Source organism: Brachyistius frenatus, unplaced genomic scaffold (genome assembly GCF_029030835.1).
Source record: "Brachyistius frenatus isolate BFR_SWC_R1_liver_20210118 unplaced genomic scaffold, ASM2903083v1 Contig_39, whole genome shotgun sequence".
Lineage (NCBI taxonomy): Eukaryota > Metazoa > Chordata > Actinopteri > Embiotocidae > Brachyistius > Brachyistius frenatus.
Window position 1 is genome coordinate 2,172,094 of NW_027210638.1, and position 14,891 is coordinate 2,186,984.

General features: G+C 41.8%; 1 protein-coding gene across 1 annotated transcript; it reads left to right on the forward strand.

Annotated features, from left to right (window-relative positions):
* The first annotated feature begins 131 nt into the window (after positions 1-131).
* LOC138622846 (ras association domain-containing protein 8) lies at positions 132-14,093 on the forward strand. Its single transcript, XM_069701940.1, has 6 exons — positions 132-418; positions 5,681-5,882; positions 7,660-8,459; positions 8,615-8,812; positions 9,568-9,712; positions 12,183-14,093. Exons 2-6 carry the CDS (start codon positions 5,780-5,782, stop codon positions 12,302-12,304), a joined length of 1,368 nt encoding a protein of 455 aa, XP_069558041.1. The 5' UTR covers positions 132-418; positions 5,681-5,779; the 3' UTR covers positions 12,305-14,093.
* The last annotated feature ends 798 nt before the right edge of the window (positions 14,094-14,891 follow it).

Genomic DNA, 14,891 nt, shown 5'->3' on the forward strand with positions numbered 1-14,891 from the left:
CCCCCCCCCCCCTCCCCCAGCCTCGCAGTGTTTTGCAGCTTTAAACAGTCCACAATGCCTTGCGGTGTCCCAGTTCCAATGCGATGTATTTACCAGCAGCAGGAGTAACGAGACGGGGGAGAGGGGCATTTTCCGCAGCTCACTGGTGAGACCGCAAAACACTACAGCGCCCAGGGGGGGGGGGAGACACACAAACTTTCGGACAGCGGATTGAAATACGTTTTTCTGAAGGGTCGTCGGTATCCTTTTATTCTGCTCTCGAAACGTGACTTTGTCGCAGTTCGTTGGAAGTGATTTACTGGCTGGGCGATGCTGAAGAAGGACACATTTTGCGGAATTCACGCCTTTACCTGTGTTTTCCTTCCAAACTTCAACCCGGAGAGGAAGGACTGAGTTGAATCCCCTTTGTGCTGTGAAGGTAAGACCATTACAGGGATTTAATTCTTGCAGATTGTGGCTCGGCTGAGACCGCTGTAGTTGTGAGGCTGAGATAACGGAAACATTTCTGTAGAAGAGGAGTTGGGCTACTCTCTGAACCCACTACAGCCCGTTATCGCCATTTCCCCAGTCTCGTCCCACTCGGCACCAAAATATACAAGGCAGAGGTGCATTTTCGTACTAAAAGATGCTCATAGAGTTTGTCTGTCGGGATGTTCAGTGCCAAAATATCAAGCTCTTAATGATTTGACTTGTGACTCTAAAAAAAATAATAATCCTGTAAATAATCCAAATTAAAACCCTTTTTACATGTTAATTCAGACTTTATTATGTTGCAGAGGTTTTTGACAGGCCATATGTTTTGCAGAATATTCACCTAAAATGTTTCTTTGCCCCTTTTCACTCTATCTGTCTGTCTGATACGGTAGAGCTTCATCTGCAACTTTTTCAAGCCCTAATCGTCTCGAAACGTATGCACCATTGATAATAACAGAATATATCAATAGATTTCAAATCAATCCCTCATACGTCATTGTTTCTGAAGGTCCAGTCTTCCTCACGACTTGCGAACACAACTGCTGCAGCGGAACCAACCTGTAGAGTTGTTGCACTCAGACCAGGTTTCACAGTCCTATTCTTTGTGATCTTAGAGGTTTATTCAACTTTAGAAATAGAATCCTGTCAGTTTGTGTCATCTCATTGCATCATGAAGACCAGGCTGAAAACAACCACCTGCAGACTGGAATTTTTTTTTGGGGGGGGGGGCTTTTTTTGTTGTTGTTGTTTGTGACTGCCATCCCAGCTGCTCCCGTACAAAACATTTTAGATCTGTAAATGCTTAGTGCAGCAAGAGTGGATTTCAACACCAGATGATGTTTTACAAACCGCAGTAACATGTTAAAATTGGCCAGAGGCCTCTGCGTTGCCCCGCTGTGTTGCTGCTGTGCCTCTGCCCTGGTGCAGGAGCCTGCTGCCTGCCCTGCTGGCTCTTCAAAGCTGGCTAGTGAGCAGTGAATATGGCATGGGAACAAAGGCGGCATTATTGCTGGCTGAACGTGCCGTCCAGATGTTTGACATTCTGCCAGCACTGACCTCCCAAATGGGGGAGGCTGCTTCAGCGCCTAATAGTTTAATATCAACCAGGCAGAGGGAGAGAGAGGAGTGTAGCTGCAGGGCGGGGGCCACTGGAAAGCTCACAGGAGCTGGGGGTGTTGTGTGTAGCGTGACTGGATGGGGGTTTAATCCCAAACACCCCAATCTTCAGATTGAAAGCAGAAAGTCTGAGCAAGCGCTGCAAAATACTTGTTCCTTTTTTGTTTTTATTTTTTTGGGTCATTTCGGTGCTTTAGGTTGTTGGGATTCTTTTCTCCAATTTTGCAACTATATTTGAGCCTGATTTAAAGGTGGCACAATGTAGTCTTTAGCTGCTTATCACTTAATAATTATTATAATTAGTCCAGGCATTGTTTCCTGTCGTTCTATAGATGTTAATACAGCTGAAAATTAGTTGCGAAAGGAAGCAGAAAATCATCTCTGGCTCTTCCAATGATTACCGATTATGCTTAAATACACTTACGATTGGATGCATTATGTTGAAGTGCCACTGCATAGCTGTTGCATTGCCACCAGGGTTTCTGAGCAGAGGGACCCATAGCTTTCTTATCTCTTGGCCCGTTGCATTCTCACAGCCTAGGAATGCTTACCCTGGATGTTATCAGTTTCCACTCTACAGGATCAAGGCTTGGCCCTGGTCTTTACCATGCTCTGTAATGTTTGCACTTGCAGAGGGCATTGTGTACACACTGGGCTGGCATATTTGTGACGAAAAGTATCTTTATCAGGTTATTGCTGCAAGACCTTTTCCCCTTTAACCACAGTGATTTTTGCCATCAGCATATCTCGCATTCATGACAAACGTTTGAGAATCCAAAGTGATTTAGGCCCCCGGATTATAATTGCTTCAGCAGTTGCAGCGCTTGATAACTATCTGGAATAACTGAAAGGAACGACCAATTTCTTCAGTGTGTTCCAACCCAGTCACCACCAGCGCCTCCACAATAAACCAGCGTCTGTCCCTGGCTGCTCACAGGGATCTGTTTCACAACGGATCTGTTACCAATTACAGCAGAGTATAAATTGCTAGTAATTACATGCTACTCTACAGGGTGTGCAATTTGAATTAAAGTTTGGTTAAGCAACAGGCAAGAAGGTTTAAGCACTAGAAAAGACTGATGTCGCTCCACTCTGCAAGAAGATTCCTATTGTCTTTAATTAACAGCAGTGTGGGGGAGTTTTGAACATTAGAAACTTTCTATTATAAATTAGTTTTAAAGATCTACTTATAAATACATTCTTTCCAAATGACAAGGGTTATTAAGCTTCCGCGCTTTATGAAATGGTTGTATTGTGTTCCACCTTGGTGAACAATGTTCAAAACATTTGAACAGGAACTGGAGTGTAATAGTGTCTGTTCGCGGCGGTAGTACATGTTGGTGTTTTCCTGAGATAATTTTTCTTGACTTGGTTCAGTTGCTGCCCTACAGGCTTTCTCTTGAGTCGAGCTCACTCTTGGTTTTGTTTTAATGTAATGAATGCCCTTTTTGTTTTCCTCAAATACCCCCTTTTGGAGCAAACTGCCAAACTGCACGATATCCAGGCCAGTTCGAGCTGCTTGATAGATTGTAAATCCCTAAAAGAAACCGTGCCATATTTTGCGCTCTTACTGGAAAATCCCCTACAGTATTTCTTTATGGTGTGTGTTATTGAAGGGTATTGGTCGTGTTTTAACACCCACTGCAGCATATGGTAGCTTGTTTACACCAGCAGCCAGTTGAAGCCCTTTGCCTGGCAGCTTGGTGTGCTCCTGTAGGTCTGGAGAGTTGTCATCAGCAGAAGGGCAGGCAGGCTGCTCGATGCAGCTCACACACCTCACACACCTCACTGCTCAAACAGGAATGCACTTTGAGTCAATGTTACTCAACCAATACGAGACTAAAACAAATGAAAACGGGCACTGAAGTCATCTGGGTTTGACGTTTTTGCTGCAGCTGATTGTCTCTCGACTGAAGTTTAAGTAGATTCACAGGAATTCAAGTGCTCCTCTGCCTCATGAACTGCCTCTTGGCACAAGACAGGCTGCACAAATCAGGAGGTGGGCATCCCCCCAGGCTGCGGCTTTGACAGGCCAGAGGAACAGAGTCGGCAGAGCTCAGGATGGCACTCTGCCCTGCACCGCTGTGCCTGTATCATCAGCTGGGTTTTCTGGGTTAATGTTAATGAATACAAATGTTATGAGTCTGGACCAAAGCATGTGACATTTGTAAATGCCCCGCTGAGTCTTCTTGAGCTTGTACAAGAAAGAGGCCTCGAATCAGCCTGCAACTGTTTCAAACGCCAGTGCAATGCACCTTATTCCAGGCAGCAGGCTTTCTAAATCCCTCTGACTCAGACGCCATTAGTCCTAAAGTGTTGCTATAGTTGGTATTTTTCATCACTTTCTCCCTACAGTGTATCCAAACACCTTCTCCCTGGCTGATCCGCTATGCCTGCTCTACATCAAGACCTACCCAGTGCCTATTACTGTTTCCACATCCCACCGGAAAAAATGGGTTAAACAAAATGGTGATAGTGTTTTGGGTCACTGCAGAAAAATCTCGCAGCATGCCTGTGTGTGACTATTTTCCTGTTCCACTCCATCTTTCAGCACTTTTAATGCCATTTAAGGGCAGTCTGAAAGAAGGACAAAAGCACTTTCCAAGCAGCTGTGGACATACCAAGAATAGAGCAATCAGGCGACCGACAAAGGTGACACTCGTGTACATACAAATGTAATGACTGTACCTACTAGATTAATACAAGATGAGATGCACATACACACCAAAATGAAACTACACAAGGTTTTGTTTTGTTTGTGGAGTGGCCAGGACTAAAAATGTAAAAAACATTTTCAATACTCTATCAGTCTTTTATGGCAATTATCATCAAAAATGTAAAACTTTGCTGCTTTCACTTTCAGATGTGAGGATTTGCTCCTTTTATGGAACACTTTGGGAATTAGACTGGCTAAACAAGTAATTTCAAGATGTCACCTTGAATTTGTGATGGGTATTTGTTACCTTTTTTTGTTGTTTAAATAAAGTAAACGATTCATCGATCTACTGAAAATAATGATAATCAACAATGACTTCATGACAGCTCCATCTGTTTGTCTCCTGTATATCAGCAGCAGAGCTCACTGTCTTGACCATATTTAGAGAAGCAATCAGCAGAGGGTAGGACAGGCTGGTGTGGATGACTTTGTGAATGTGGATAGGGAATACATGGACCGGGGGAGATGTAATTGGTGGGGGGTTGGGGAACAAAAGGACCTTTTGACTCCGTAGTGTAGGTGCAGTGAAGGTTAAAGCAGATACAGATCTGCAGAGATGCCATTCAGTCTGTCCCTGTTCGCTGCCCTTGAAGAGCACTTTGAAGGATTCCTCCTTCTAGATTTCACATACAGCGTCATGTTAGCAGTTATTCACGTTTTGATGTGTGCTTCGTCCGTCTGATAATTTGAGTTACCAGTTTACATTTTCACATCCACTTGGCTGATTTTATAGGTCTTTAAATAGCATCAGTTGGTCACAAACAAACTTTATGAAGACACCCTGTCACTCACGTTTCTGCTATGTGTTTACACAGTAGGGAATAATACTTTCGATCAGTGCAGAATACAGACCATAGCAATGTTAAATGTGTTACAGAACAGTGAAAATAACTGTCAAAAACAAAACCCTTCTCCCCTCCCCTGTGTTATGATTCTTCCAGCTGTCCCTTTTCATTTTGTAATTAATTTCCCTTCCCTGTCTGTTTCTGTCCTTTCTTTGCAACTGAGTTAATGTTTTTGTCTTCACTGCGTCCATGTAATTCTCTGTACAAAAGCAGGAACTGGGCTTGGGAATGTCTGCTGGCAGATTCATCCTGCACCCCCAACAGACATGTACCTATTCATAGAGAAGAACAAAACAACAGTGTTATGGCCAGCTGGTCTTGGCATGCCTGCCTCTATGATTCTCTACTGGACTGTCCTTTACCTTCACCTACAACTGAAACAGCCTGACTGTGCCTTTGACTGTGTATAATTTTCTTCTGCTAAACTGACCACTTGTGTTAACAAACATTGCCATAGGAGCCTTAAAAGTTTGGCCGTGAGCACATCCTGACTAACTGCTTCCTGTTTTCTTTTGTGTTTCCTCCACAGTGAATTAGCCAGAGGGGCTTCAGCTGCCCTGCACCATTGCAGCCTTCAATAATGTTGGGGCCAACACACCACAACCGGCCGCCTTGCTTCTGACCCAACATGGAGCTCAAGGTCTGGGTGGATGGAGTCCAGAGGGTTGTCTGTGGTGTCACTGAGGCAACCACCTGCCAGGAGGTGGTGATCGCTCTGGCCCAGGCCATAGGTAAATAATACCCATTTTATAAAGGCAACAACAAGCACACCTGAGAAAAAAAAATCTCCTACCCTGCCCTCTGTTTGACTTAGTCAATATAAATTGGGCTATACCACACATCAATTAGTAATTGACTGATGTCTGCACACAAATTTCCTTGATCTTTTTTTAGCACTTACACCAGAAGGTCCCAAATTTTACACTTTTACAGTGTTGTATTTGCAGTCTTGATATTCATCAGAAGATATTTTTGTGGTTATAAGCACCGAAATACAGCTTTTCTCTCTTTAGTTCCACCAGGAACAAGTTGTTTTGTGTCTGTGTCTTTAAGGCATATTGATTTCAGTGACTCTCTTTTTTGATTGGCTGACTCTTTTCTGAGTGAAGCACACCCAGTTCAACCGCAAGGTTTCTTTCATCTTTTAATTTGCTTGCTCCACGACAGAGTGACAGCGCGGTTTTTTCTTTTACATAAAAAGTTGGACAGTGGGCCCCGCTGAAAGCGGACATATCAGTGAATGTGAGTTTGTGACATCACAAACTTAAAGAAGTCCAACTGGTTCATTTGCTCAATACAGGTGGTGTGTGGACTGAACATTTTGAGACGTTCAAGGTCTTAATATAACACTGAATGCTGTTTTATAATCAAAGAAGAAATGAAAATCTGGATTTTGAACAATATGGGACCTTTAAGTTTAAGTTATACCACGGACATTGAACAATTCTAAAACAATGCACACAAAAAGCTTTTTTTTTTTTTTTTTTTAATTTTTATCAAGTGTATTAAGTATTCACCAACCAACAACTGTCATCTGGGTTTATGTTTCTCCCAAATGCCAAACTGCCTTTTGTTAATTGAAAAGAAGTCCTTATGAAATAAACAAGTATCAAATCTCCTGCCTACATCTTAAGCTCCTGCTGAGATACAGTGGGTCATAGGCTTTAGTGGTACTTTCTTGGATCTAAGCGCTCCCTTTTCCCATATGGCTCCTTCAGGAACGGGGGAACTTGAGCATACTGTATTGACATCACTTCCCACAAAGCGCAGGGTAGGAGGAGGGAAAGTCTGACTCATCCCTCAGTCTCCTGCCAAACTGAGAAGGCAGCTCTTCTGAGCCCTTCTCCTCCTCTGCCTATTTTTTTTTAATTAAAACCATGCACACCATGTTAAGTGATCAGACAACAATAATAGTTTGGCTCTTTGGTATTTTACAAGTGTTTCTGACTACATGCTACTATAAGTATTGTGTCTAGGTTTTCTCTGAACAGCACAAAGCTTTTTATTTGTTATAATCATTGAAGAAATTGTAATGTGAAATGGTTGCTTGAAGCACTAACACCACTGAATAATAGCCCTACACTGCAGATCTGTGCAGCTTACACCCTTTTTTGCCTGATTGTTCTGTATTGCAGCCTCCATTTTTACTGTATGATTGGGACATAAGGCTCTCATCTCACTTAAAAAAAAATTGTAAGGTGTTTTCAGATGCCACAAACAGAAAAGCTGGTTAGAATTAAATTCTCTCTTCAACGAGATTATAGTGTTAATCTGTGTCTGCTGAAGGTTCAAGACGAAGCTTGCTTTCCAACATATTATCCTAACAGTTTCATTCGCTTATAGTATATCACGGCCACATTTCTGCAAGTTTGTTTTAGAGTTTTTCTTCCCTCGAGTGGTCAAAGTTACCTAAAGCATCTTTAACTAAAAGTCAACATCCTTGCAATTTTCTCTCTGTTTAAAGTTATGTTTTTCCTGAATCTAGCCTAACTCTTGTGTTGTTTACAGGTCGCACCGGGAGATACACTCTGGTAGAAAAATGGCGAGACACAGAGCGTCACTTGGCCCCCCATGAGAGCCCTGTGGCTTCTCTGAACACCTGGGGACAGTATGCTGGTGATGTCCAGCTGATCCTGCATCGCACAGGCCCCTCGCTGACTGAACGACCCCCCTCCGAAGGCCCCCCTCTCAGGGGTCCTGAACGCGGGCTGCATCGGCAGAGCCTTCCTCCTCTTGCAAAGCTTCGTCATCCTAATGATCGTTCTCTCCGCCGCCGTGAACCGCGCCGCAAGTCTCTCACGTTCACTGGTGCACCCAGAAGCCTCAGGGAGATACTGAGTGGGGGCAGAATCGGTGAGGCCGAGGCCAAACGAAGACTTCTTCTAGGAAATGGTGGGAATCATCACCATGCTGGACCAGCCATGGGGACCGCGTCCCCCGGCCTGTGGGCCTGTCGCATGGAAGATCTGGTCAGATTGGTCGGTCTACAGAGAGAGACTCTCAATGTGGTGGAGAAGAAGCTGGAGGCCTATGAAGCTGAGCTCCAAGCCTGGGCTGAGAGGCGAGGCGGGCGAGGTGGAGGGTTCACTGGGGATCCAGGAGTAGGCGGCGGGCTGATAGAGGAGATTCGGAGACTAGAGAAGCACCTGAGGAAGAATGAGGTGGAGATGGAGGAGGAAGAGTTTTGGGCCACGGAGCTGCAGATTGAGCTGGAGAGTGAGAGACAGCTGGAGGAGAGGCTGCAGGAGCTACGTGGGCGTCTGCAGGGCTGTGAACTGGATATTGAAGAAAAGCTGGCAATGGTCCAGGTGTGGGAGAATATCATGATATTGAATTTTAGAAAAGAAATAAGCTTTTGTTGTTCATCATGATTGTTGGGGTATTACAGTCTTTCCGGTGATTGTGTGTTGTAGCTAGTTTTCTTCTTTATCCTTAGCTGTTTGGCCTGTTTTTTCCCCATCAGGGTGTCGAGGCAGGTCTGGAAGAGGAGAAGCTGCAGAGAGAGCGGCAGGAGACCCAGTGGGTGAGTGAGGCAGAGGCTCGGACTCAGGTCCTCAGGGTCAAAGCCGAGTTGAAGGCCCAAGAGAGACAGGCTGTCCAGCTGGAGAGCAGCTGCAGAGCTGTGGACAGGTCACTTGGACAAAGCTGCAAGAAACTGCAGGTGAGCAACACGCTGGGGTTCCTTTCATTGGTCTAAGTGTTGAAACAAAATAATACTGCAGGGAGATATAGAGACAAGGGTAACCATCCAGCAGCAAGAATTGCATTTAAGAATCTGTACACCCGAATCGTCACCCACTGTTGGTGCTGAATTTTAAGGAAAAATTGTTTTCCTTCTTTTCTTTTCTTTTTTCACACATCAAAGTCTGTTCACCGGTCTTGGAGAGTACACATTTTTAAAAGTAGTGTGCAAAATCCAGTTAATGGATTTAAAGACTTTAAAATGAACAAATTTGTAGGTGTGGAGTTAAGTCAGCTTACCAGATATCTCGAGCTTTTACTGTGTAGCCGAGTTTTGACAGATAATTCAATATCTCTGGTTATGTAGGATTCTGACTTTCCACCATGAGGCAGCCCATATTTGAGTATTTAAGTGCAGGGCTAAACTGGTGGAGTATTCACATCAATCAGTACTAATATCAATCAGTTTGTAATCAATAGAATATAACAAAGAATTGGCTTTAAAAACATCGGATTTTTGATGTCATAAGCTGGCAGAAAACAATATATAACAATGCCCTGCAAAACATTATTGTTCTCATAATAAGCCAGGCTGACAGAAGATTTCAGTATTTATCAGGAATATTGCTATTGGCTTGTTTAATTTCTAAATATACAAGTCAATCAGTTTCAGGCTGCTGGTAATGTTTTACTCTTTTCTGAAGAATCATTTGACTTTGTGCTTTTTCATTGAAGGACATGCAGCACGACCTGGAGCAGCTGACTAAAGAGCTGAGGCAGGTTAACCTGCAGCAGTTCATCAAGCAGACTGGCACCAAAGTCACAGTGCTGCCGGCTGAACCCACTGAAGATGAAAGTAGCCACAACAGTCACGGTATAGGTAATGACATTTTGTTCTAAACATCACGAGTGGATTTATCTTTTTCTCTTTTAAGGAATGTCTTTTGGAGTTATGGATCCAACTAAGGCAAGGCTGCGAAATTGCAACAGTTGTTCAAAAGAAAGGTCAAATAGATTCGTGCCAGTTTTTCCTTCAAAAGAATTATGGATTCAAAAGTAGCAAAAATATCTTTTTTAAATAGGCATTGGTGGTATTAAGGTATTAAACTATACCGCTGTACTTTGAAAACGTCAATACTGCAAACATATGGTCTTATTTTCTTTTAAACTGATACAAAGATACTTCAACATGATGTGTCGTAGTGCACATCAGTCAGTCATGATACAGAAGGAGTTCTGGGTTCAGACCTGAAGATACAGTTCAGCTGACCAACACAGACTTTGTGTGCCGTGTCTGCTCCTTCACAGTTGTGAGAGTGGTCTGCAAATCCCTCTACACGTGTGCTTCAAGGGCAGCTATGGAATGTATATTCTGTGTTGTGAAAACTTTGGATCTCATCTGAAATACACAATGTGATTGGTTGATGCATTTATTTGTGGTGCGAAAGCTCCGAAAAATCGGACTCCTTCCAAAAAAATAAAACGTTTTAGCCTCATAATATTTGCGTTCTGCGTGAAAATACTCCTGACAAAAACAACAGTTCGAAAAAATATATTGTTGTGTGAACTAATCTCATGAAAAGACAACGCCTGAGCTGTGCAAAGGCCTTTAATTGTATGTCTGAGTGCAGGCTGTTTAACAATAAATGGTGCTCTCTGGTTGTCATTTACACAGCCATCATACAACTTATTCTTATTAACGTGCAGAAAGTGCAGTTTGTGTTTGAGTCTGCCTGTGCATTAGTGAAGTCATTCTGTTCCATCAAAACGCTTATTACCCCCCCCCCATGTCTTGACGGCCTGCTGAGAGAAAATGACTCAGCCTTGTTTTCAAGTATGTGTCTGTGCGGTTGTGACTGAGGAAATTGGGACAAAATAGGGGTAGTGAAGAGTGCAGTATTAGTTTTTACCCACTTCAGTGGCAGTTACAATCTCCATGCCAACAACTGCCTGGATACAGACAGACCTGGCATCATCCATTCACCCTACTTTCTCTGTGCATCCTTCAGTCCTTCCATCATGCTGTCCCTCTATCACATGCTCAGCAGTTTCTGTGATGGGCTCATTGGAGCAAAGCTTTGTCATCCTACAGGAGGCCAGCAGAGAGCTGACACATAAACTAAGAGCTCTAAATGATGACTGAGCAATGTAACAAAGGCTATACACTCAGCACAGCCATAATGATAAGCCAGCTGGTTATTAAAAGCTTTATGGTAATATAGTAATAGCTATCAGCTTGTAATTAAACCTTGCAGGCAAAGAGCTGGTTATTCAACTAGCAAACAAAGATAAGAGGTAAAAAAAAAGAAAGTTCAAATTTATAAAACAAGTGTCTGAGCACGAAAACAAATCTATAAACCTAAATGTCCAAATATTAACATTAAATTAAGCCTTTATTTTCAAGCACACCCTTGACCAATTTTGTATTACACTTATCCACTGCCTTTAAAAACTGGTAGTAGATATTAATATCTCTTTTTTTTATTGCATTTTATAGTGTAAATGGAAAGTATTGGATATTTGACTTCTCCATTTTACAAAATGATTTGCATTTTTTGTGTGAAACATGAAGAAGCACACAAAAGAATACTTTGTAGTTACAGTGAAAGTGTAATAATTTATGCCAATTTGCATTTATTTTCATCGTAATTTGTAACACTGCAGTTAAGGCCCCATCTTTACTTGAATATCTCAGCAGATATTTTTCTTACTGCATTAAATGGAGTTCATGTTTGCGTAATTAAGAGATTCATTCTCCTAATTACACTTCATGGTAATGGATTTCAATTATGAAAAGTAATAATGGAGTGTTGATAATCTTCTTGTAACCTTTCAGTATATGTGTGAAAGTCAACAAGAGCTTTGGTGCCCAGCCATGAAATTCACTGCATTGTCTGATTCTCAGCACGGCTCAGTGGTGCCTCCTGGTGGCAACATAGCAGAAATACATCACATTGAATCACAGCATATGTGTGGCTCAGAATTTTTTTTTATTTGGGAATTTAGCAGAAATTAATGAATTTATTGGCTCTTGTTTGGATTTGAAAATTTTGAAAAAGATACATTTTAAAAGCAAGTGCGAAAGGACTTAATGTCTAACCAAATCTTTGAAATACAGCTGAGGTGAAAGTTGATTCTTAATCTTTGAAACAGTAGTATGACAAAAAAAAAGAAGCTATTTTGGGGGGTCTCTAGTACACGTTACAATCCTCTGTTGATGCAGTTTGCTTAGTTGTCACATGCCACAACTCAACGCTTACCAAGCTTTTTCTATTTGGTAAAAATTTTTAAGTACACTTACATTCATTCAATGTTTCTCATTTTATTTCTTTTAAATGTTCCCCTCTCAGATTTAGTCCCCCTGTCTGGCTCATTGAAGCGCCCTGTGTCGTCCCACACGATGTCCAGTCATCTCCGGGTCCTCCACAGTCCTCTCACTTCTGGCCTGAACCCAGAGGGGATCTATGTGTGAGCCAATTCAGCTCAGCGGGAACACCTGTTTCCCCCATCAAGACCCTGTTTCCCCCTAGAACTGATTTGTAAGTTGATATCTTAGTACAGGATGCCTCTGTAGCACACTACTATGCACTGTTTGTTTTTGTTTTTTTAAATTACCCAAATGGCAACCTTTGGTGTGAAGACATAATCTTTAAATGGAAGTCATGGAGCACTTGGTGGGAATGAAAGAGGGCTAGAAGCTGTGGCGTGAAAACAAAACAGGGCAACAGCACCATGTTCCATGGTGCACAGCCTCTGAACATGTCACTCTCCAAACATCAGGCTTTTGTGGACTTCCTTTATAAACATATCCAGTAAATGTACTTTTACTATCACTTTAGTACCTGCTGAATGATTCGTATTGTCCCGTCCCTCCCACCCCCACCCCCCTGCATCGTGACTCCAAACTTGCCTTTTTGAACAGTGTTCTTGAGAAACTTGGTATGTGAATCTATGAACTGTATCTTTGAGATCATGTGTAATTTCTCCAGCATTATGACTTGTTCTTATATAAGTGAAGGATCCACTTGTGTCTATCGTAAAACCGTGACGACTCTATCATTTTGCATATCAGAATCTATTCCTGTGTTCTGTTTGTTCAAGTTAAAACTATGCACAATTGGTTTTGTTACTGAAGAATGTTACTGTATGTACCAAAATGAAGGCTTGCTGTAAATATGTTTTCTTACTTTCCAGCTTTATTTAGTGAATTAGTATATTTTATATGAAGCTGTGCATTCACAGTTACAAAAGTGCAGTCCCTCTTTCCCGCGGTAATATCTGCACACTGAAACAGTGTTAAATACCCTCTTAAGCTGATTTTTGCTGTTGAATGACAACACAGTATATTTTTGCCAAATGTATGATGCTTGTTTTTCTGAAGGAGCGCGTGGCCAAAGATTAGCAGGCCTTGTTGCATGATTGTTTTGTCCGTAGATGAATGTGCAGAGCACCCACAGTCCAGTAAATCAGTCAGTTGAATCTAAAAATGGTGGCATGTAATCATAGAATGGATAGTTAGAGCCACAGTGTGTATTAGAGTGTGTGTGTGTGTGTGTGTCAGTGATTACAATAGCGCATATGTGTATGTTTGTCTGCATGCATGCGTAGGCAGAGTCTGAATAGGTCTTCTGTTATTGATAGCGTGTGCGTGTGCGTGTGCGCGTGCGTCAGAAGAGTCACAATAGCCAAGATATGACGCCCCTCTTAGGTTATAGTTCAGCTGCTAATCACATCAAAGTGCCTTATTCATTACACAGTTGGTGTATTAAAATAATGTACAGTAAAGCTTTAGTAGAGACAATGAAGGAAGGATCGTAGCCAGATTAGATCAAGTTGTCAGTAGATACGAGTGCTGAACTGAGACGAGTGGTGACAGCACAGAAACAAAGAGGAACTATACTTCTGTTTTTACTGTCAGTGTTTTGTAGAAATGTCAATGGAAGGAACATTATTTTTAGTGCTTTCTACTTACTGTAATATTGTCACCATATATGTGCTGTAAAATGTATAAACATTATATTTGATTTTATTTCTTGTCATGCAACACATGTATACTGTAGTCTGAATCAGTACTGTCGCATAGTTATGGTCACTGTTTACAACTGCATATCTTCTAGAGAACTGTAAGATGTCGACTGTACAGAACCTCTTTTTATTTTTTCCTGCCTTAATATACTGCAAAGTATTGACAGATGTATGGCTGTAACAGGTTGCTGATATGACATGGATTGCATGGTTCAATAAACCATCTGACAAAATTAGATGTCACAACTGGTGTGTCATTAATTGGTAAACAATTGCCTCTTGAACGTAAATGACAGGGAAGTTGTGCTGTATTGTATTTGAGTGTTTTTACCAGTAGGGGGAGACATTTACTAAGTAATGGTGGAAAAACATGCAACCACTGCATTGCAAGTAAAGAGTAAAAGATTTTTTTTTTTCTCCACAGAACAATGAAATGAGAGGAAAATCCCTCAGCATATAAAATGCTAATTAAGCTTGAGAATGGCTAATATGACTTCAAATGAGGTTTATAAAGAGTTGGCATAACTAGGAAAATAAAGCAATTCACCTAAACTTCTAGGTTGTAGAACTTAAGAGAGCAAAACTAAACAAAAAATGTGTAGTTTGAGCCTTATTTTAACAAGACGCTGAATTTATTGAAAAATAGGACACACCTCGAAGCAACACGCGTCCTCCTCCCAAACCTTTAAAAGGTGTAAACTGGCTGAAATTGCACATATATCTTGCCAAAAAAAAAAAAGAAGAAATAAGATATTGGGAGAAAAGATAAGTCTTTTAATTGTTCCTTAAATATTAAACTGATATTGTAGTAAGCCCATTTAATGGCAACAACAAAGGCTGTACTTGAGCCCGCTTAAAGCTTTTGACAAGTTGGGAGGAGGCCCCTTGTTTTTCATCAGCCTGTACAGACTGACTGTAATCTCACTTCATCACACCCAGTCACATATTGTCACATGACATTTGTTTAAAGCCTCGGCTTACAGTAGATTCCTCGGCTGCGACCTGTCAGCTGATTGTAGTGTAACAATACATCC